General features: G+C 44.5%; 2 protein-coding genes across 4 annotated transcripts; both read left to right on the plus strand.

Moving 5' to 3' along the window:
- The first annotated feature begins 14 nt into the window (after nucleotides 1-14).
- LOC100193788 (uncharacterized) lies at nucleotides 15-12,794 on the plus strand. 3 transcript variants are annotated; one of them, NM_001138873.1, is made up of 9 exons: nucleotides 15-230; nucleotides 2,333-2,516; nucleotides 2,884-3,026; nucleotides 3,099-3,162; nucleotides 4,315-4,367; nucleotides 8,529-8,584; nucleotides 10,998-11,066; nucleotides 11,910-12,095; nucleotides 12,438-12,793. In NM_001138873.1, the coding sequence occupies exons 1-9, from the start codon at nucleotides 129-131 to the stop codon at nucleotides 12,523-12,525; spliced, it is 945 nt and encodes a 314-aa protein (NP_001132345.1). In that variant the 5' UTR covers nucleotides 15-128; the 3' UTR covers nucleotides 12,526-12,793. The 3 variants fall into 3 exon arrangements, with proteins under 3 accessions (NP_001132345.1, XP_008647416.1, XP_035815282.1); XM_008649194.3 differs by having other exon boundaries at nucleotides 186-342; nucleotides 12,438-12,794; XM_035959389.1 differs by lacking the exon at nucleotides 15-230 and adding an exon at nucleotides 310-571 and having other exon boundaries at nucleotides 12,438-12,794.
- Nucleotides 12,795-15,039: 2,245 nt separating this feature from the next.
- On the plus strand, nucleotides 15,040-16,738 carry LOC103629778 (ethylene-responsive transcription factor WIN1). Its single transcript, XM_008650884.3, has 2 exons — nucleotides 15,040-15,616; nucleotides 15,749-16,738. The coding sequence occupies exons 1-2, from the start codon at nucleotides 15,528-15,530 to the stop codon at nucleotides 16,350-16,352; spliced, it is 693 nt and encodes a 230-aa protein (XP_008649106.1). The 5' UTR covers nucleotides 15,040-15,527; the 3' UTR covers nucleotides 16,353-16,738.
- The last annotated feature ends 3,831 nt before the right edge of the window (nucleotides 16,739-20,569 follow it).

The following is a 20,569-nucleotide window of genomic DNA, read 5'->3' on the forward strand; positions in this document are numbered from 1 at the left end:
TGTTGGCTGGCCCTCGACTAGCGTGTTGTAGCGCACTAGCGCCACAGTAATCGAGAGTGCTTTCCCAGGTCGAGGTGGTGTAGGTGTTTGGCGGAGCAGTCGGGGCGTTGGAATCTGAGGAGGAGAAGATGGTGGTGCTGGTGGTGGCCACGACGTCAGACCCGGCGTCCATTGGGCCCGCCGCCGCCTTCCTCGCCATGCCCGGATGGTCCCCCGGCCCGCCCATCGCCGTAAGAGCATACGAGAGATTCTGTCCGAACCCCATCAATCTGATCTGATTTAATGCCCATAAGCCTCGAGTCGGTCCATCCGGTTTTGTGTTGCGCTATCTCCTATTTTGTGGTAATTTATATGCGTCGACCACCAATATTATCTGTGGAGTTGCTAGGACTCTAGGAGTTGCGGTACTCCTCGTCGCTGAGATTTGAGATTGTGCCTAGTGCTCCGGATATTATGTTTGGCTGTAAAACAGGATGCATGGTTGTGTAGCTTTAGGCAACTGTGCAATTCGGGATGTATGAGTGACTATCGCGCCAACAGGATTTTCATGTAGCCACGAATATCTAGTTAGGTATGTTGAGTTCTGTGTTTAATAGTACTTACCAGAGTTCTTTTGGGCACAGGTACCCTGTCTTAGCAGTGTGCGAGACAATTTTATAGCCCATGATAGAAAGATAAGCAGTTCTTGAGATCATGGCTGCTTGACTTTTACTGGCCTTGTGTGTAGTATTTTTCTGAGGTTGATCCAACTCGGGAGAGGGAGAGGACCAAACATATTCATTTACATTTTAGGCCTGTTTGGATCCACTAGTAATATTAGTTAGCTAGCAGCAAGCTAATTATTAGCAGGGAGCTATTTGGATCGACCTACTAAAATGTTGCTAATAGGTGGTTGGCACCTATTAGGGACCCCAAACTTGCTAGTGGAACTAAATGACTGTTTGGATACCAAGAGCTAATTGTTAGCTAGCTAAAAAATTGTTAAAATTAGACCTAACCCATCCAAACAGGAGGGCTAATTTTTTAGTCAAGTCTCCAACTATTTTTCAGCCAATTAGCTAGTCAATTGTAGCTAATTTGGACCATTTTTTAGCCCCAATTAGTAAGTCGCTCTAGGCTCTAGCTCATCCAAACATGCCTTAATAGTTAGCAACCCTTTAACTAATAGTTAGTTGGTCTATTAGCAGGTCTGCTTGGAATCTTAGATTCACTAGTACTAATTTTAGCTGCTAACTATTAGCACTAGTGGATCCAAACATGTCGTTTATGTACTGACCTTGACTCATGACTCTATTCGCTCACATTATTGATGCTTGTGTGTTTGAAAGGGCTCAGCCTAGCATCAGAAGCCTGCTCTCTGATCTTCAAACAGAGCACCAGCTGTGGTGTAGGGCTGGGGCTAAAGCTCCGAGGGACTTGGGTCAGATTAGTGGTCTGGTCTCACCTCCCCCCCCCACCCCCCACTCCCCGGCCCTTCGCATATGTGTATCAGCCCATCTCCTGGGTGGAAGGAGATGTGGTGAGGCTTTGTATGGACCCCCTCTTTTTTTCCTTCTTAATACATTGACTAGGTATGTGCTCATGCGTTGCCATGAGGCGGAAGAGCGTGGGGAGCTGCGCCTAGGCTACAAATATATTTTTTGTTTATTTCTAAACACTAAGGTACATGTGGTTTGGTGGTTAGCCCTAAATTTGTGGAGCAGAGTGGTGTGGGTTCGAGTGCTCGTTCTGCACTATTTTTTGCGGGTGCTAGGCGTGGGGAGGGTGAAGCCGTGGTAGCACCAGGTGCCCACATTAGGTTCTTAATATAGTAGTATAGATATAGATACGCAGCTCTCCTGCGTATTCAAGAAAAAAAAAGATATCTTGGACTCATGTCCGTAAAGGCTTCAGTTCGTGGCTTCATGCCCTTGTGCTGGGGTATTGAATAAAATTTGACTTGGCTTCACCATTTGTTCATTATACTTTGCGAGCCGGTGCATTTTGAGTATTATTCTAGCATTGTCTGTTCTATGAGAAGTACACCGGACATGATTGCATTCCTGTTTTTTTAAAAAATTAAGCTTAGTGAGACATTGACTTCATGAGTTGATGCTGCATATTCTCATTGGTATTCTGAGACTGAAATCTCGGGTCATGTAACAGATGCAAATGCATTATGTACCAGGAAGAAGGGAATCTGAACTCATTTAAGTTTCAATCAATTTCTTTAATATTGTAAAAATGAAGGCATCCAACTGATGTTAGTTGATACTTTGTTTCAGCAGTTTTCTAAATTCATGTTTTATCATAGTTCTGGTTCCAATTAATGTGTGCCCATATTGTTTTGTAGGAGGCGATGGAGAGTTTTACTAATGGGAATGTTCGATTACTGAAGCATGAGCGTAGCATTGTCGCAGAGGATGATCTTGACCAGCGATGGCAGGAAGCCACTGGAGAGTCTGTTTCTGAGGTCATATTCCTCAGCAAACACACTGCAGTCTCCAAACGTCCAGCACTCACAGTGCATCCAATTGGTCCGTTCTTCTTTCGTATGTGATCTCATTTATCCCAATGGCAAGGTCAAATGATGTTTTCTGTTCTTTCTTGCTGAACAACATTTGCTTCATGAGATATATATGTGTTCGATGAATTCTAAGGATATTGAACTATGTTACTTATAGCATACTGGCAATCCATTGATTTTGTTTGGAAACATGACAATCCAACGACTTCTGTAATGACCTTCCTTGTATTTGTTATTGTTTTGTTTACTAGTTATAGCACTGTGTTTTTTGAACGACATGCACGTGCATCTGTTGGTTTGTTCAAATTATTATTTCATCAACTGTCTGTTTGCTTGATAATGTATATATGTGCTTACCGGTAGACACACATATAAAGGTGTGCCACATCTGAAGGAGGATGAAACCCCACCCCAAGGAGGAACTCCTGGATGGGCAGCAATTCCAAGTCCTCGAATTGGACCTTGGCTCCGGTTGATGCAAAAGATAGCTGTAGAACAAGGCCTTGTTCCAGAGTTTGAGGTAGTTTGCTCTGCAATACCCATGCCTTTTTGATTGAACTGAACTGATCTATAACTATGATTGTTTGTGAAGGTTACGCTTGAGGCTACTCACCATGGACCAGTTACCAGCACACCCACCATGTTTGTTGAGATAGGTATGTGCTTATGTACATCCTTTTTTTGTTTCTTGCATGTCAATATGTCAGCATTCTACAAAGGGGATCCCACATGAGTGGGGTCTGAGGAAGGGATAAAACGAGGCAAGATTTCACCCCACAAATGTGGAGAGGTTATGTTTGCAACCTGGTGATTTAGTGAGACAGCTCTCACTACTGCACGAGGCCTGCCCTTCTTGAAAGTTCTTTTTACAGTTCACATCAAAAAGCCCTACAATTAGCTTGGCGACCTCTTGGACCCGTTAGACACAGTTCTGCCCTCTTTGCCTCCTACATGACATCATCCTCAACTCTTATTCACATTCTTCAACCAGGGCAGTCCATGCTTTTGAAGTTGCAAGTGTACATGTATTCCCATAATCAACAGGAGTCTTCCCAACATATTGTTTGATTTAAATTAGAACTAGCACTATTGGGGTATCTGAAAGCTGGAACCATACCATACTTGCGGGGTGGGATGTTATCCCCTTTTGGGTTTTCCCCTGTCAATTTTACTTTGAAAGTTACTGTATAAAGTATACTACCTCTAGTTTAAATTAACTTTTGACCTTTGTTTCAGTTCCATATTCACGAGTGGAGTTAATACTTTACGTTTGATGTAATTTGCCCCTATTGACTCTGCATCAATTTCTCCAGTTTCATACCGGGCATTTATATACAAGAACACAAAATTTTCATGCTCAGTCATTTACAATGATCTTTATTCAGTTGTTTATTTTTTGAATGTGTCAACATACATTTGATATAGTTTGCACAAGCTTATATTTATGACATGTTTTTTGTTCTTTTGAGTTGGAAGAGTTGATTACTGCACTATAGAAGATATCCTCAGCAAAATCATAAATAGAAGGTAGTCAACTTAAGCATGTGAACTTTTGGAACGAGATGCTTCTTATAACATGGACAGGGTGAACAAGATGCAAGCAATTAATAGTTTGTGCTCTATCTTATGGACCTTTTCAAAAGGCCTTTGAGTTTATGTGAATTCAACCTGCTTATTTAAATATAGCTCAGTACACCACTCCAGCAGATGAATTAATAGGCATAATGAATACTAGGTTTCTACACTCCCATCATGTCTACTGGATCTGAATTGCTAACCTCAGTATTGGACTGCTATAATAATGCCAGGAAGTACAGAAGACCACTGGGGTCGACAAGATGCTGCACAGGCAATTGCTCTAGTGAGCTCTCTCCCTCCATCTTTGTGTTTACTACAATATACTTCCTTAGTTTTTTCTTGTGGATTTGCACGAGCAGATGGTATTATGGCTGTCAGGATCATATAGCATGTGGAGATTCAAAACAAATATCTTAACAAGAAAATTTGCTGCATTGCCAAATGCCAATAGTCAAATGAGCTGCGTATGAGTTGGAAAGTAGAAACTTCTGTCTTGTGCCATCAGATATGTAATGTGGGCCAGGATCACATTTGAACCTTTTCGAACATAGGCACATCCTTTTACAATCTTGTTTATTGTATTATCTCCGATTCCCCTAAGTTCTGCAACCACATCACCTCTGCCCCACTGCTCGTTGATATGTGTGAGCAACCCTGTTTACCGTCGCCATTTATCAGCTCATTGTCCTGTTGTGATTGTTGGCGCAAAGCTAGCCTCTGATGCCCCAGACCTGTGCCTTTCTACTTGCTTCGACTATGTCCACCTCTACCTCGGTATTTCAGTAAGAAGAAAAGGGCTATCATCTGCATGAGATTATTTGCTTGTTTCTACTTTGATCATAGCATATGACATGACTACGATGAATATTAGTCTTAGACTTATTCTTAAGTCTGATCGACATCGATGCTCCTGTTACAACTGGGGTGTGAGGGTGGCTCGAGTTTATTTGGTAATTATGAATATAATCCAGTGCTGCATATGTATCTAGAAAGGCAACTTGCCCCCCCAAGTCTCTATATAGGCACTTAATGTGATTCAACCCACACATTATGTCCAATTCAATCCACACAGTCTAACACTTTCACAAAGTATTGAAAATGTTAGATGCCTATGCATGTGTCCTAGTTGCGTTCGGTCTCATATATAGAGTTCTTATTAGATGTCTATGCATGTGTCCTTGTTGTATTCGGTCTCATACATCGAGTACTTGTTCATCAAGGTCTCTATCATGTATCGGTGTATATATTTAGGCATGATGCTCTAATATTGAATATAGTGCGATACATAGCATGGCATACAAAGCTAATTTTTAGGGTAAGGATTCTTTCCTTCTCTACGTTTTTTATCACGTGTCGTATTTGCATGTGTTCGGTCGCACACAAGGACGCCCTACGCTCTACTCCCGCGTGGAGCCGAGTTTCGCTCGTGCCTGGTGTTCGTGTGTTGTGTTGTTTTGCTCACGCATGCAACCCCTTCTAGGCCCGGTTTTGGTCGGCACCTAGTTTGCATATCTGGTTTTAATTGTTTTGTTAGCGTTGAGCACCAAATGTGCCTGCAGACAGTCCGTGCCTGTGCAGAATCAGTTAGAGTTCCGAGTTTCTTGCGGGATTTGTTAGCAAAAGCCGCGAGATGATAACCGGCTTGTAACGTGTCCAGACCTCCCCCTTTATATAGATGAAGAGATACGGCCGATTAACCCCTCCCCCCCACACAATCAATCCAATCAAATATATTTATCAGTTTTTATCTTATTTGCACTGTTCTTTCCATTCCCTAGGAGTAGGAGTAATCTAGCCTTAGTTTAGATCTAGTTTAGTCTTCCACAAAACCATCCCTCTTCGACTCTACGCCGATTAGGGACGCCCGGGTGGCCTGCCAACCCTAGAGCAACCCTTGGAACTCTCCTCGACGGGATCTACTCGAAGGCAAGTTCTAGGGTTCTTCACGGAGAAGAAGAACATGTGCCATCGCGGACAGTGCGACCCTAGACACGGACCGTTCGGAAGTGTGCAGAGGAGGATCCGCTCCTGCGCCCAGGTCGCGGACGGTCTTTGCCGCCATAGAGAGCACTGCCAGACGGTTCATCTCCAGTGTTTGGCGCCCATATCGGCGCCAACACACTTTTTGGCGACTCCGCTGGGGACTAGGTGTCTAGATCTACTAAAAATCAGGCCCTCAAATGGTCGGTTCTAAAGATCACACCGATATCTCCCCAGACAATATCCTTAGGCCGGCTGTAGAAAGCCTGTCGATCGATGAGCAGCAACTATATGAAGACTTGATGAGTCAAGTGAGGGAAGACGCATGTCGCCATAGCGCCAAGGCCGAGGAGGAGGCGACAGAGAAATTCTTATCATACTTCACGGTGGATTGCCACCAGAAGATTACCAAGCATGGAGAGATCGAGATTGCATTCTTCTTACCTTCGCTTCAAATCTCAAATGTAAGTAAATCTGACGACATCCAATCTATTAAGCAACAACAAGATGAAATGAAACAACAGATTGGGGGTTGGAAGAAACAATTAGAGAAGTAACACGCACATTTGAGAAATTTGTTGCTCCTAGTTTTTCGTCATACGAAACTAGCAATAGGATATCTATGTCTAATACATCGTTAACAAATGGGGATTCGCAGCCCTAGCCATTGTACGGTATGCCGATGAATTCATATCCAGGGCAAATTCCACCACCGTCGTCCCTACTTAACAGATCAGCGACTCTGGATATGACCGGACCGTCCGCATCTAATCGCGGACCGTCTGACCTTAACGTGGACAGTCTGGCTCTCCCTGTCGGACAGTCTGGACCCACGCCAGGACCATCACGTGCCCCCCCCGGTGGTAGCAAACATGACCGAACAATCTGGGTATATCCACGGACCGTTCGTTAGTACAACTTACTTACCATTCGTTTCTCAGCGTTCTTTTGATCTTGTTCACTCTGATATATGGGGTCCTGCTTCTTTTGTTTCTAAAAGGGGCCATCGTTACTACCATACTTTATCGTTTTTATAGATGTTTTTCTCGCCACATGGATTTATTTCATGAAACATCGTAGTGATGCTTTATCCATTTATAAGACTTTCTCTGCTATGGTCCGCACTTATTTTTACATATCTATTTGTGTCTTTTGTGCTGACCTGTAGGTGAGTATCTCTCTAATGTTCTTTCTCAGGTACTTTCTAAGCAAGAGACTCTTGCCCAAATTTCATGTTCTGGCACTCATGCTCAAAATGGTTTGGTTGAGTGCAAGCATCGTCATCTTCTTGAGACTGCCCGTGCTCTTATGTTTGTCTCTTCTATTCCTCACTTTTGGGCCGAGGCTATCTCTAGTCCAACTCGACTAACATTCATCCTTAGCTCTTTAGGGAGGGATTCTTTTGAGCGTCTTTGATTATCATCTTCATGACTCGGATGGTGAACCTCTTGAGGATCCTACTCGTTATCGACACATTTGTAGAGAGTCTTGTTTACTTCGGTGTCACTCATCTGGACATTTTATATTCTGTACATATTCTAAGTCAGTTTGTTTCTGCTCCCACCCAGCTCCACTACAGTCACTTGCTTCTTGCCCTATGATATCTTTGAGATACTATATATAGACATCTATTCTTTTCACGCTCTAGCTCTTTAAAACTTCAAGCTTATTTTGATGTTATCTGGGCTAGTGATTTCTCTGATCTTCGATCCCTTTCTGCCTATTGTGTTTTTCTTGGTGGTTCCCTCGTTGCTTGGAAGACTAAGAAGTAGGTAGTCGTTTCTCGTTCAAGTGCATATGCTGAGTTGCGTGCTATGACTCTTGTGACTATAGAGGTTACTTGGTTACTGTGGTTGCTTGAGGATTTTAGTGTTTCTATTTGTACGCCGACTCCTCTTTTACCTGACAATATAAGTACTATTAGTATTGCTCGTGATCCGGTCAAGCATGAGCTTACTAAGCAAATAGGTGTTGATGCCTATTAGACACGTGCATAGGTTCAGGATAATATGACTGATCTTCGCTATGTGGTTTGAGATCTTCAGTTGGCTGATTTATTTACGAAGGCATAAACTAGAGCTCTACAAAGTGTGTTGTGATCCACCTTGAGTCTGAGGGGAGCGTTAGGTGTTTATGCATGTGCCCTTGTTGCATTCGGTCTCATATAGAATCCTTGTTAGATGTCTATACACGTGCCCTTGACTCCTTGTTATATTCGGTCTCATAGAGTTCTTGTTCTCCACGGTCTCTATCCTATATCGTTTTATATATTTGGGCCTAGTACCCTCATATTGAATATAGTGCAATCCATAACAGAAAAGACGATTGTTTTCAAGTTCTATGTGCCCAATTCAGCATTGCTATTACTATGTTATCCTTTATTTCAAATGTTAGCCTTTAACTGTTCTCTTTAAATGTGACCTTCACAAGAAAACATGGAATTTAATTTTTAAAATTATTGCAGGTTCTATGGAAAGGTCTTGGTCTGGAGGATGGAAATGCTGTTGGAACTTGGCAGAGGTATGCCCATATGCATATTCCTTGTATGTAAAGTAACATCTTGGGGATTTTTCTTGATCAAGTCTATACAAAGACACAAAGTTTTATCCTCAGTATAATGTAGATTGTAGGACAGAAATTGGTACCTCATCTTGCTACAAATTAGGGGAAAATATTGATGCTAGCACATAGACCAAACATTAGAGTGTTGGGCTAGTATCATGATTTGTGTAGCACTAATACAGATACACTTATCAGTATCAAGTGCATAAAGATGCGTGGATACACCATTTTTCTAAAGAAACCGATATATGGATAAAAAACTTGGTCGGGGAGGGTAAGACCACCCTCGCAGTATTTCATTAATAGAAGGCCGCAACAACGTCCCGACCGATAAACCCCCAGGGCTTGAAGGGGGTGTCCGACTGGGTGAGGTCGGCACTCCTAGGGCTTGAAGTGTCCGAGGGAAGGTGACATTGATGCTGCTGCCACCATCCACCAGCACCTTCTTGCTCGGTTTTCCCTAATCACCGGATCGACAAGCAGGGGGTACTTGTCAGGGTGATCAAAGTTGAGCCATTGGTTGGCCCAGCTGAAGGAGATTGATAATAGACGCGGCCCGATCTTCCGTGAGATACGATAACTTGATTGAGTGGAGATCTCGACGTTGATGATCCAAGGCTCCGAGCGAACGGTTCCTCGCAATCACTACACCACGGCTCCGTTGGTTATCACCCGTGACACACGAATGACCTCGCCACGAAGGCTTATCCCTGCAAGCGCAATCAAGAACACAAGCAAGAACAGGAAAGAAACGCAACCAAAATTGTATTGATTACGAGATGGGGTCTCACAAGCCGATGACGGCGACACTTTTCGATGACAGAATTGATCTAAGCAAAACCCAAACCTAAATGTGGCGGCGGCTGCTGAATAAATAGAGTATTAGGGCGTGCGTGACCCTTGGACTCGCCCCTAATGGGCTCCGACGCGATACACGGCCCAACGGCCCAACAGACGGTATCGCATCACCAAAACAGAATCTGAACGTTGACTTGTTTCGACGATTCCCGTTGACTCCGGATGAATTTTAGGGTGGAACCAGTTGGGTTGGTTAGATAATCTCGTTATCTTTCCAACCATATCCAGTCCGTCGCAATCGGAGTCCGGATGCATCTTGGGCGTCCATTTTAGTGCAGACTAGTCCTGGAACCCGAGATGGAGTCGCAGCCGACTCGGACTTGATTTCCTTCCTGTTGTGGACGCCCTTGCTGCTCCTCCTTAACACCTTTGCCTTTCCCAAGTCCTCGTTGGTCGTCTCCAAGGTACCTAATCATCAAAACATCCATGGCCCCAAGTGTAAGCTTTGAAACACAATTGACTAGGGTAGAACTTACCTGAAAATTTAGTTGTCGTGCACGAGATCGTGTTATCGGTCCATTCATTGTATGTATAGAAGTGATGTCCTCATCAGAGATGGTGTGTTCTGACCACCGATACGAGGTTGGGGCGCTGTTGGTGGCCACCAGGACCTGCCAATCGGTGAGCTTCTGTTGCCTCCTGCTTTCCTGCGTCCCGTACCCCCCGAAGATGACATTGACTTCCCTGTCGATGCGCGGAAAAGCCCCGCCACCCCCTCCACCCTACTGCTGAGGTTGGCCCGGCTCGGGGGGCTCTCTCGTGGTGGGGGAGGTGGTAGCGGTTGGAACGGTCGGCCATGCCCGACGGAGTTCTTGAAGTCTCGGCAATTTCATAGAGTATGGCACATCTCCTTGTGGTACGGACACTGGGAGTCGAGGATCTCGTCCAGCGTCCGTACCCTGCCGCGGGACCGAGTAGGTGGCGGCCCAACAGCGTACATATATCTAGTAGACTGAACATACAAACTTAATGGTCGGAACAAAATAGCAACGGGTATCAATAGCAGAATCAATTATTTTATTTGAACCCATTGAATTTCCAAAGTAATTAACAACGATGATTTTATTATTGCCCCATCATGAACTCCCGGTTTTGTTTACCAGACAGGCTCTTGCTGTTTTATATAATACAATATCTTAGATTCCTTGTACACCACTGTTGATCACATACATTGTATTTGCATTTTGTTTGATGGTTATTTTATCAATGAAATTGTTTCTATTTGTAAATTAAAATTAGGAGAATTTGGAAAATACCACCACAAGGGCCACCTTAGTTGTAAACTACCGTAAGTGTTTCTATGACATTTGGTGACAACGCCTACATGTCATCCTCACATGATCACATCATATGGGCATATGGTGTTTTCTACATATGAGCATCTTTGTGATGGAATCCTCTTAATTTGAAATTTCTTTTTCTTGTAAGCATTTATTTGTTACATTCTTACTCCCACTCTTTTCTTTGTTTTCTTAAGCAGTAAGCGCATGAAAACTCATTTCTTGTTATGCAGGAATTGTGAAAAGGTTCTATTAGGTATAGGAGGTGGTCACTATGTTCCTCGTCACATGGATATTGTCATGTAAGCACTGAGATAAAAGTTATTCTTGAAAGCAATTTCTAATTATATGTTGTCTCCCCTGTATATATTTTTTTGTATGTTAGCACTTCTAATCTTAAAAGATCGTCATACTTTGCTTTCTAGAAGTGAAAGGAAGAAACAAATTCTGATGAAATATTACTTTCCAACTCTTTTGGTGAAACAACAAATTTATACGACACCAAGACAAGGTGTTGTCTTATTAACCTTGGGGATGTGAGAAGATAAAACCTCTATTACCAGATATGACTTGATATATAGATTCATGGGCTATGTGTGGGATCTGGTCTGACTAGTTGCAAACAAACACTGTTTGAACCACGAACCAGTTAAACATGCAAATTCAGTTTAACTGCTGTGGTATGGTGCAGTTTGACAGGTTGAGTGGGTTGGAACCGAACCATGTACCTGCCTAGTTAAGAGTGTTGATTGATGCTGATGTGGGTGTGATCAATCCTAGTTTCCTATTTAATTCCTCTGGACTGATGCAGAATCTGTCCTGTGGTGGATCTGTTGTCAGTGGGAACATTTTCATTGTTAACTGATTTTTCATTCTCTGGAAAATGGTGAGAGCTGTCTCAGCTGAGTCACTAGGCCGCGGGTTCAAAACAACCTGTCTACATTTATGAGGAAAAGGCTTGTCTCGTTTTATACCTTCCCCAAATCCAGTCATGTGGGAGTCTCCGGCACAGGGTCTGCCCAACTGACTTTTCATTCGCAATTTTCTTAGTTAATGCATGCTTGTTCTACTGAAGAGCAGAAATTAGTATTTTGATGTACACAAGGAACATATATTCTAACTGCCTCATTTTTCAAATATTTCAGCAAAGATGGTGTATGGGTCGGTCATTTACTCTCTGGTTACTCCTTGCCAATGGACATGTCGTCGCAAGTAAATGTAAAGAGTTCTGAAGAGGTTGCTGGAATGTGGAAGCACTCCATCAAAGTTTCTTATGAAGCAACAAAGGCAGCATTTCCTGGTGGTGAAGTTATCGCGCATCTTGATCACAAGTAAGTGCCCCAGCCAGTTTTTGGTGCATCTAATAATCTATTAAAGACGTTACCTTCACTGCATTTGTTTGGTTATTTTTTAGCCTATGTAGCTACTGTAGTTTTGGACCACAAAACCCTTGCTCGTAATTTCGAATGTAATCACCAACAAGAAAATTCTTTATTTGACACTAGTAAAGTTCATGGTTCATTTCTTGGCTCTCAAAAATATAAATCTTCTTTATTTGAAAACAAGGAAATTTCCGCACACAATGATGTTTCTATCAGCTGTGCAGCTAGTCCATGGTTGTACGGTCACCCTGTTCTAAAACGGCATCTCTTGGCGTTTAATTTCCTGTCCAGGAGCTTCAAGGGCTGGCAGAAGAATGCTGTTACATGCTTCTTGCAGGAGCAGAACATCAGGATAGGAAAGCCTAGCGATTTCCTGTGACGTGCTACGACAGTGCTGGACAGGACAGGTGGAGAGGCTGTGAATGCTTGAGCTGATTTCCCTATGCGCACGCTGAATAAATATGAGACATAGGGGCTGTTTGGTTCGTGGCTAAATGTGTCATACTTTGCCTAAGGTTAGTCGTTCGAATTGAATAACTAACCTTAGTTAGAAAAGTTAGTCAAAATGTGGTAAATTAGGCTCAAACCAAACAGCCCTATAGTAAGACTCGATCCTTAATGCGGTTCAAGAGCTTGAATTTGCCGTTAGCCCGCATGCATGCATTCCCTGGCCCTGAGGCCGGGCGGCCGGCCGGTACCAGCAAACTAGTAGCGTTGGTACGGTACGACGACTGACTGATTGGGGTACGGCCGGCGCGCTAATAATCACGTAGTACTGCAGCCATGAATCCGTTCACCTTGTTGCTAACCGTTTTCACGCGACGGGCCGGCCGGTCCTGACAGGCGATGGAGGACAAGGCAAGGCAACCACCACCCTCACACTAAAGCTGCTGCCCCAGGCCGGCCGCCCGCACTTTCCAGTGACGCGCGCGCGTACGGAAACTACGGATACAGATGGAGTGATGAGCGAGTAGTGTCAGCGAGCGAGCGAGCGAGCAGCAGGCAGCGTTCCTGTAGCTGAAGGTTCCATGCTGCAACCTGCGATGCGAGTGAGGTGAGGAGGAAGCTAGGAAGAACTCACTGTTACTGACACACGTATCTGTGTGGAGCCCAACCGAAGGAAACTACTGTAAATTAAAAAGTACTACGGGGGTGTTTGGTTGCTCCTGCTAAAGTTTAGCCCGGGTCACATCAAGCGTTTGACTTTTAAATAGGAGTATGAAATATAGACCCAACCAACTGGACTAGATTCGTCTCGTCTTTTAATCTTCGGCTGACAAATTAGTTTTATAATCCGACTACATTTAATACCCGGAACGGAGGTTCAAACATTCGATGGAACAGATGCTAAATTTTAGCGGGGTGTAACCAAACACCCCCTACGTACTACCTGTGCTGTACTTACAGTACCGGCCGGGCCGCATTGAATTGGGCGTGGTGGACAAGACAAGGGCAGGGGGGCAGCGAGGAGTGAGCCCCGCGCCCGCCATTGATCGTGTCCAGCTCGATGCTTCCGCTTTCTGTGTTGCCATTGCCACGCGATGATGATAGCGTGGCGGATGGATTGCTCACTCAGCTAATACGGTTGCATTGCATATATCCCTGGCTCTGGCCGGCTAGCTGCTGCTGCCCCCATCAATAAATGAGGTCGCCAACGCCAAGCGCGTAGGAGTACGTACGTACGTACGTAGGTGGGGGGAGTAGTTAATTAGCCAGCCAGCGAGCGAGGGTGGGTATCAGTGCCACCCGCCACACACACTTCACCGACAGCGCATCCCACAAGTGACGAGCCCAACCTCCCTCCTCCGTCTGCTAGTCTGCTGGAGTACTACAACGAGTCTTCTCGTGCAGTGCAGTCTAGGTAGGGCTGGCCAAAAAAAACCCGTAACCCGAACTCGAAATATCTAAAATCGAACCCAAAATACCTAAAACCGAACCTGAAATACCCGAAACCCGAATTTTGTTCGGGATTTCGGGTAGCAACTTGCAAAACCCGAATTTATTTCGGGTAATTCGGGTATCACAATCGGGTACCCGAAATACCCGAACTTTCATGTATCATGTACTCATGTCATGCTTAATTATTAATTTGTATATTTATAATTATGTGTAAGTGTGCATAACTTGTGATTGTAGATTGCTTGTGTTTTATATGTCCATGTATATCATTATTCAAACTATATTTTTATACTAATTTAATAGGGTGTATGTGTTTTTATGAAGCCGACACAATAGTTCGGGTAGTTCGGGAATACCCGAACCCAAACTCGAAATTTTGGGTACCCGAATTTTCGGGTATTGCAAAACCCGTTGTAATTTCGGGTGTCGATTCCCAAAACCCGAATTACCCGACCCGAATTTTTTAGGTAACCCGAACGCCCACCCTTAAGTCTATGCTCTGGATCAGTTTCAGATCCTTAAAAACCAGCTTTTTTTTGTTTTACATTTCCAGTACTCACTAGTTCCTAAAATAAATCTGGATTCTGACAGGGAGGTGCCTCGGTTTCTAAAGAGTCTAGCTTCATACGTATCCATTGCTCTCCCCTCTGGCGTCATTTATTATATATATTCTTTTGGATCATATAAAAATATACTACTCGCAAAGGCTGGATGTCGATCGCTTACTAATATGCCAACAAAAAACCGGCGCAACAAACTGCCAAAAAATGGCACCTTCCTTTAGATACCACCACTAAGTTTTGAAGTGACAAAAAAAAACAGATTGTTGAAAAGTGACGGATGCATACAACAGGCCGGGCCCTTTAATTAGTCGTACGTACTACCATCATCTGTCACTCCCATGCTTCGGGGTCCTGATGACCTCCTGTATATATGTTACTGCTACTACCGGCCCCACGTACCAGCGGCAGCCGCCATGGATTACTACTTATGGTGGGGGGTAGTCACGTCACACACACGGGGAGGCACCTAGAGCAGTAGAGCTAGCAGCACTGACTCAAAATCAAAAGTGTGTTCCTGTACTCCTTCCTAGCTACTCTGAATGCGGCATTGCAGTGAGAGCACCCTAATCTAATCTTACTACTGGCTTTCCCTCGTACTCCGTACACTGCGGGTGTAGCTTTTATTTTATATTATATTCACCGGAACGGCGCAGGGAAGCAGGCATCATCTACACATACACACACACACCCCAGTCCTGGCTGATCCGGAGGCATTCACTCACTCACTGCTGCTGCTCACAGTGCTCGCGTCCGGCTCGCACCGCTCTGCAGACGACTGCCTCCTCTGTCCTTCCTTCCTTCCTTCCCTTGCCAGTGGCAGGCAGAGGATCTGCAGTGCCTGCCGTCCAGCGCCAGCCCGACCGACCCCTCCTGCCGCACAGCACAGAGGGAGGGGGGAAACGCAGGATCATCAGCTAGCATGGTGCAGCAGTCAAAGAAGAAGAAGTTCCGCGGCGTCAGGCAGCGCCACTGGGGCTCCTGGGTCTCCGAGATCAGGCACCCGCTGCTGTAAGAACCAACCGAACCGACACACACCTGCAGTGTTCTTGTGCCGTTCATTCTCTCTCTTTCGCCATGCATGTGTTCTTCTGATGACGACGGCCGAATTCAACGTGTGCACGCGTTCTTGTGCGTACGCAGCAAGAGGAGGGTGTGGCTGGGCACCTTCGATACCGCGGAGGAGGCGGCGCGGGCGTACGACGAGGCCGCCGTCCTCATGAGCGGCCGCAACGCCAAGACCAACTTCCCCGTAGTGCCCTGCGGCAGGACGCGCGGCGGCGGCGGCGGCGCCTCGTCCGGCAACAACACCAACGCCAGCGCCAGCGCCAGCGCCAGCACCAGCACCAGCAGCCTGTCGCAGTCGCAGGTCCTCAGCGCCAAGCTCCGCAGGTGCTGCAAGGCGCCGTCGCCGTCGCTCACCTGCCTCCGCCTCGACCCGGAGAGGTCCCACATCGGCGTCTGGCACAAGGGCGCCGGCGCGCGCGCCGACTCCAGCTGGGTCATGACCGTCCAGCTCAGCGACAAGGACGCCGCGCCGGCGCCCAGCGCCACGTCGTCCACGGCCACGACGGCGACGGCTGCCTCGCCTCCTCCGGTGGTGGTGGTGGACGACGAGGAGAGGATCGCGCTGCAGATGATCGAGGAGCTGCTGGGCGGCGGCGGCGGCGGCGGCCCGGTCTCGCACCCGCATGGGAATGGTGGGATGCTCCAGATCGCGGCAGCAGGCGGCGGCCTCGTCATCTGAAGACCGGCCGGACAACAACGGAAATTGCATTGCATGCATGCATGGTTCGTTCAGCAAGCTACAATTAAGTTTGATCGGCCGGATCAAGTATTTGGTACACACAAGAGTCGTCGAAAGTAGTGTGGTTGGTGCAGAAAGCAGTTGAGATTGCATCATACATATGTATCTCTATTACTAGCTAGCTAGCTACATCAGTCAAGCTTATTAGGAGAGAGAGACCATATAGTAAGTAATTAATCTTAATCACTTCATTCCCTGTGAAGCTCTGTATCTATATATTAAAAGGCTTACTTGTATGTATATAAGCATGCAGCCCTTTGTTATACATGTATCAATAATATCAGGCTATATATAATTATATATCAATATCAGCGTGTCCCCTCCTAGTTAATGAAAGGAAATAATTGTCTTGTGGTTGTGGCTGATGAGGCTTTTCATCAGAAGAACATCGATCTGGAATATAAAGATATATATGTAGCTGATATCTTTTGGAAATAAGATGAGCTTATTTTGGCTACCAACATAATAATCGTTTCAAAGCACAGAGCATCAGCCTACCTATGTACTTAGGTAGCAACTCCCCAGGACTAAGAAAAACATGCACATGTATGGTACTATGGTTTCATGACTTTCATCATATAGGCAAATAATACACTTGTCTTTGAGTTAATTTATGCCATGTCCCTTTTCCTGCAAATGACACAAACGTTTACTGTATTGTATCATCACAGTTACATTAATCAATTCGATGCCAAAAAAAAAACGTTTACTGTATTCCTATATATGTGCTATATATATTGTGAATGTCGCTTTCACATAAATATTTGATAAATGATAGATGCATGACGAGAACATTATCGGACGGAGATTCATCAAAATACTGCTCACGGTCTGCATAAAGCATAAGCACCACAATACACTGACATTAATAACAAGCAGCCAAGGTAGCATACACCTAACACAAGCAATAATGACCAGCGGAACCATTGTCTGCAGGCAAAAAATAAAAAGAAAAAATCCCTCGTCGCGTCGCGCAGGCCTGCGGGGCTTAATTGACGATTAAATGCAGGCAGGCCGTCAACTTAACTGTGACGGCACACCAGACTTCATATGATTAGTTCTTTCCATTTCTTCATCCGCAGAAGTAGCTATAACCAGAGCGCCATGGTTGAGTACTACACACAGCTGTAAAAGCAGACATCAGTAAATCAGTTCATTGTCCCCTCTTTGTTGATGAGATGAAGTCAAGACTCCCAAAGTATTGTAAGCTTCAGCTATTATGTCTTTGAACTGTGACATATTAATCCAGCATGCATACTGCTAGTTAGCAACAAAGAAAACTACTACAGCTCCCTTCAAAAAAAAACATGGCCTCCATTCATGCATATTCTTTCTTTCCTATTTGACAACACAGGAGATCGAAGTGTAGGAATGAAGCACGAATCATCTCATCTCCACAGTTTGGTAAAGCTAGCGTGCAGTCAATGCAGATGGGCCCAGTACGTGTGAGTTAGTTGGTCAGTCATGAAGTACGATCGTGCCACTGCCAGCCAAAAATGAAGGGATCACAAACAACAGGAGATAGCGTGCCTGCCATTGACACATACAGTAGGATGAGAGGTCTAGGATGTGTTGATGAAAACAACAGTTGATCACCATTTATAGTACACGAAGAGATAGCTAGCATAGCATCTGATTAAGACCGTGTTAAGTTCAGTGATGGTTACCACAAAAAAAAAAGCGGTGGCTGTATATGTAGCAAACTCCTGACAAATTAAACATATGATATGCGCCTCCTCATAATTCAGGGAACTGCTGATCGAGACTGGTGCTCTTAAATTTTGGAAAAGGCCATACCAGTTTTTGCCTAGCTAGATATCTTGTGGTGCACAGGTAGTATATATACTACTAGCTGGTTAATAAGGAGCCTCCCACGCATGTTGCAAAAGCATGCATTGAATAGGTCTAGCTAGTAGGATAGCTAGCTGTACTGGTCCCTCGTCGTCACTAACTTCGTGCTAATTTTCCTTCAGTCCCGTTCGGATTATGATGCATGGTCTCATCTTAATTAGGTTGCAAGGCATAGTAATGATATTTTTGCATGCCCGCCAGTTCTACCTAAACCCCTCTAGATCTGCGGTGATGGTTGATGTACATGCCAGTAAATGGATTAATGACGACGTTTCCTCTCCCTAATAATTGATGAGAGATCCTGAGATTAGTCATAAATATACTTAAAGGACAGATGTGTAGTGGCTCGATCAGTCTTAATCAACGCATTTTACAGAGAGAAAGGCTGGTCTCGGTTTATCTCTTCTTCTTCAGACCTAGCTATTTATATGGAAGCTAGCCTCCAACACTACTACACCTTCCGTTTTAGTCATAATATACTTTAAACAATACTTCCTCCGTTTGTTTTTATGTGACATCAGCCGTCAAATTAGAAAGTGAACGTACACTTGAAGTAAACAGTCTTGAACGGGGAAATTAAAGTCAAACTATTTTCTCAACAATCGAATTAATAAATGCAGTCTTACAATCCATTTTACAAGCCCTAACCAGCAGATCATCCTGGGAATGAAGATATATATGCATGCCAAAGAAATACTGTAAGGACAGTATAGCACATAGCAACACATGTGTACAATATATAATATCCACATTCATTAGATTAATTATCCCCGCAATACTGCAAGCCACTAGCTAGCTGTAGCAGAGACCAGCCAATATAAATCATCCATTGCATAACGCTAGCTAGAAATATCACCGACAGTGTATGATCGCACTGCATGCCCCTGGTCCTAGCCTAGCTGTTGATCATTGAGCGAGTCTGATGATGTGTTTTCTCTTCTTTTCCTCCTTCCATATTTAATCTTGGTTGTCGATCGATAATGCGACGATGCATGCTCTTTAAGATTTGTTTTGAAGCAACCTCCGCCGAGAAGAGCAAGAAGCCATGGAGTTCCCCCTCAATTTCTTCTTGCGCTTGGTCAACCAGTTTGTTTCAAACAAGTGCATGCCATACGTACTGCCACAACCTGTCACTCTATCAGGCTTGTTACCTTCCTCATTTCTGGGAATACACAACTCCCAAAGCACAGTAACCTGGGCGGGCATGATAAAGTGCTGGAAATAGTTGCATGCATGATGCATGGCCTGCTATCTCAACCCCATTATTAATAGAGTTGTATAATTATTAATAGAGTTGTATAGATAGATGCAGAACACTGTAAAGCTAAGCACTGTTCAGTGAAATCACAAAAAATTCATGAGAAACAGAACTTGCCCCCTCCGCCAAATAGGGAAACTATATAATGGAGGTTCGTGATCGCACAAAAATCATCTTGAGAAACCGCGAAAGTGAAACATGTTATTGCACTTGTCGATCAAATAATGATCTGGTCACCATATAGGGATGTGGTAATGCATCACGATCCAAATGCTGCTTCATACGGGAGATCTCGTCAGTCATGAGCCATCACCAACTGGAAGATGTTGGGATCGCCCAGGTGAGCCAGGCGCCGGAGACGAGGCTCAAGAACACGCACACGAACACGGCGACTGGACACGAGTTTTGCGCTGCGAACTACTGCATGCAGCTCGATCTTCTTCACTTTATTATTCAACTAGGTATGTGCCCGTACGTTGCCACGTACGCACAATTACATAAAAACAAACATATATATCCTTGGCATCAATATACCACAAATCATTTGCACAACTGAATACCACCACAGTTATAGATAGACAAATCACACACTACAATCCACTGAATTTTTGTCGCCCCTTGCAACAATACAAAAGTTGTTTGATAAAATTATAGTGTGCAACGATTACATAGAAATAAACAACATATATATTCTCGACATCAATATATCAAAATCATTTGCATAAATGAATGCCACCACAAGTATAGGCAGACAGATCACACCCTACAATTCACCGGATTTTTTTCCCTTCCCTATGTGTCCAATGTAATACAACAATAATATAGGCTTGATATGGCAAGACACCTATGCGACCTGTGCGATGGCCGATCCGATCGATCAGATGGTCATGTAGGAAACGGGTGACGCCTAAGAGGGGGGGGGGTGAATTAGGACTTCTAAAACTTTTACTAAACTAGGCCACAATTAAATCCCTAGAGCAAAACCTAAGCTAATAATCAAACTAGAATGTGCAAGCTAGGTTTAGTCTAGGTGTTGCTATCTCTACCG

Source organism: Zea mays, chromosome 6 (genome assembly GCF_902167145.1).
Source record: "Zea mays cultivar B73 chromosome 6, Zm-B73-REFERENCE-NAM-5.0, whole genome shotgun sequence".
NCBI classification, from domain to species: Eukaryota; Viridiplantae; Streptophyta; class Magnoliopsida; order Poales; family Poaceae; genus Zea; species Zea mays.

Excerpts from the sequence above, each read along its gene's own strand:
- LOC103629778 (XM_008650884.3), top strand. The coding sequence starts at position 15,528 with ATGGTGCAGCAGTCAAAGAAGAAGAAGTTCCGCGGCGTCAGGCAGCGC. Across the intron at positions 15,617-15,748 it reads GAGATCAGGCACCCGCTGCT|CAAGAGGAGGGTGTGGCTGG; the intron begins GTAAGAACCAAC and ends GTGCGTACGCAG.
- LOC100193788 (NM_001138873.1), top strand. The coding sequence starts at position 129 with ATGGTGGTGCTGGTGGTGGCCACGACGTCAGACCCGGCGTCCATTGGG. Across the intron at positions 3,163-4,314 it reads CACCATGTTTGTTGAGATAG|GAAGTACAGAAGACCACTGG; the intron begins GTATGTGCTTAT and ends TAATAATGCCAG. Across the intron at positions 4,368-8,528 it reads CTGCACAGGCAATTGCTCTA|GTTCTATGGAAAGGTCTTGG; the intron begins GTGAGCTCTCTC and ends AAATTATTGCAG.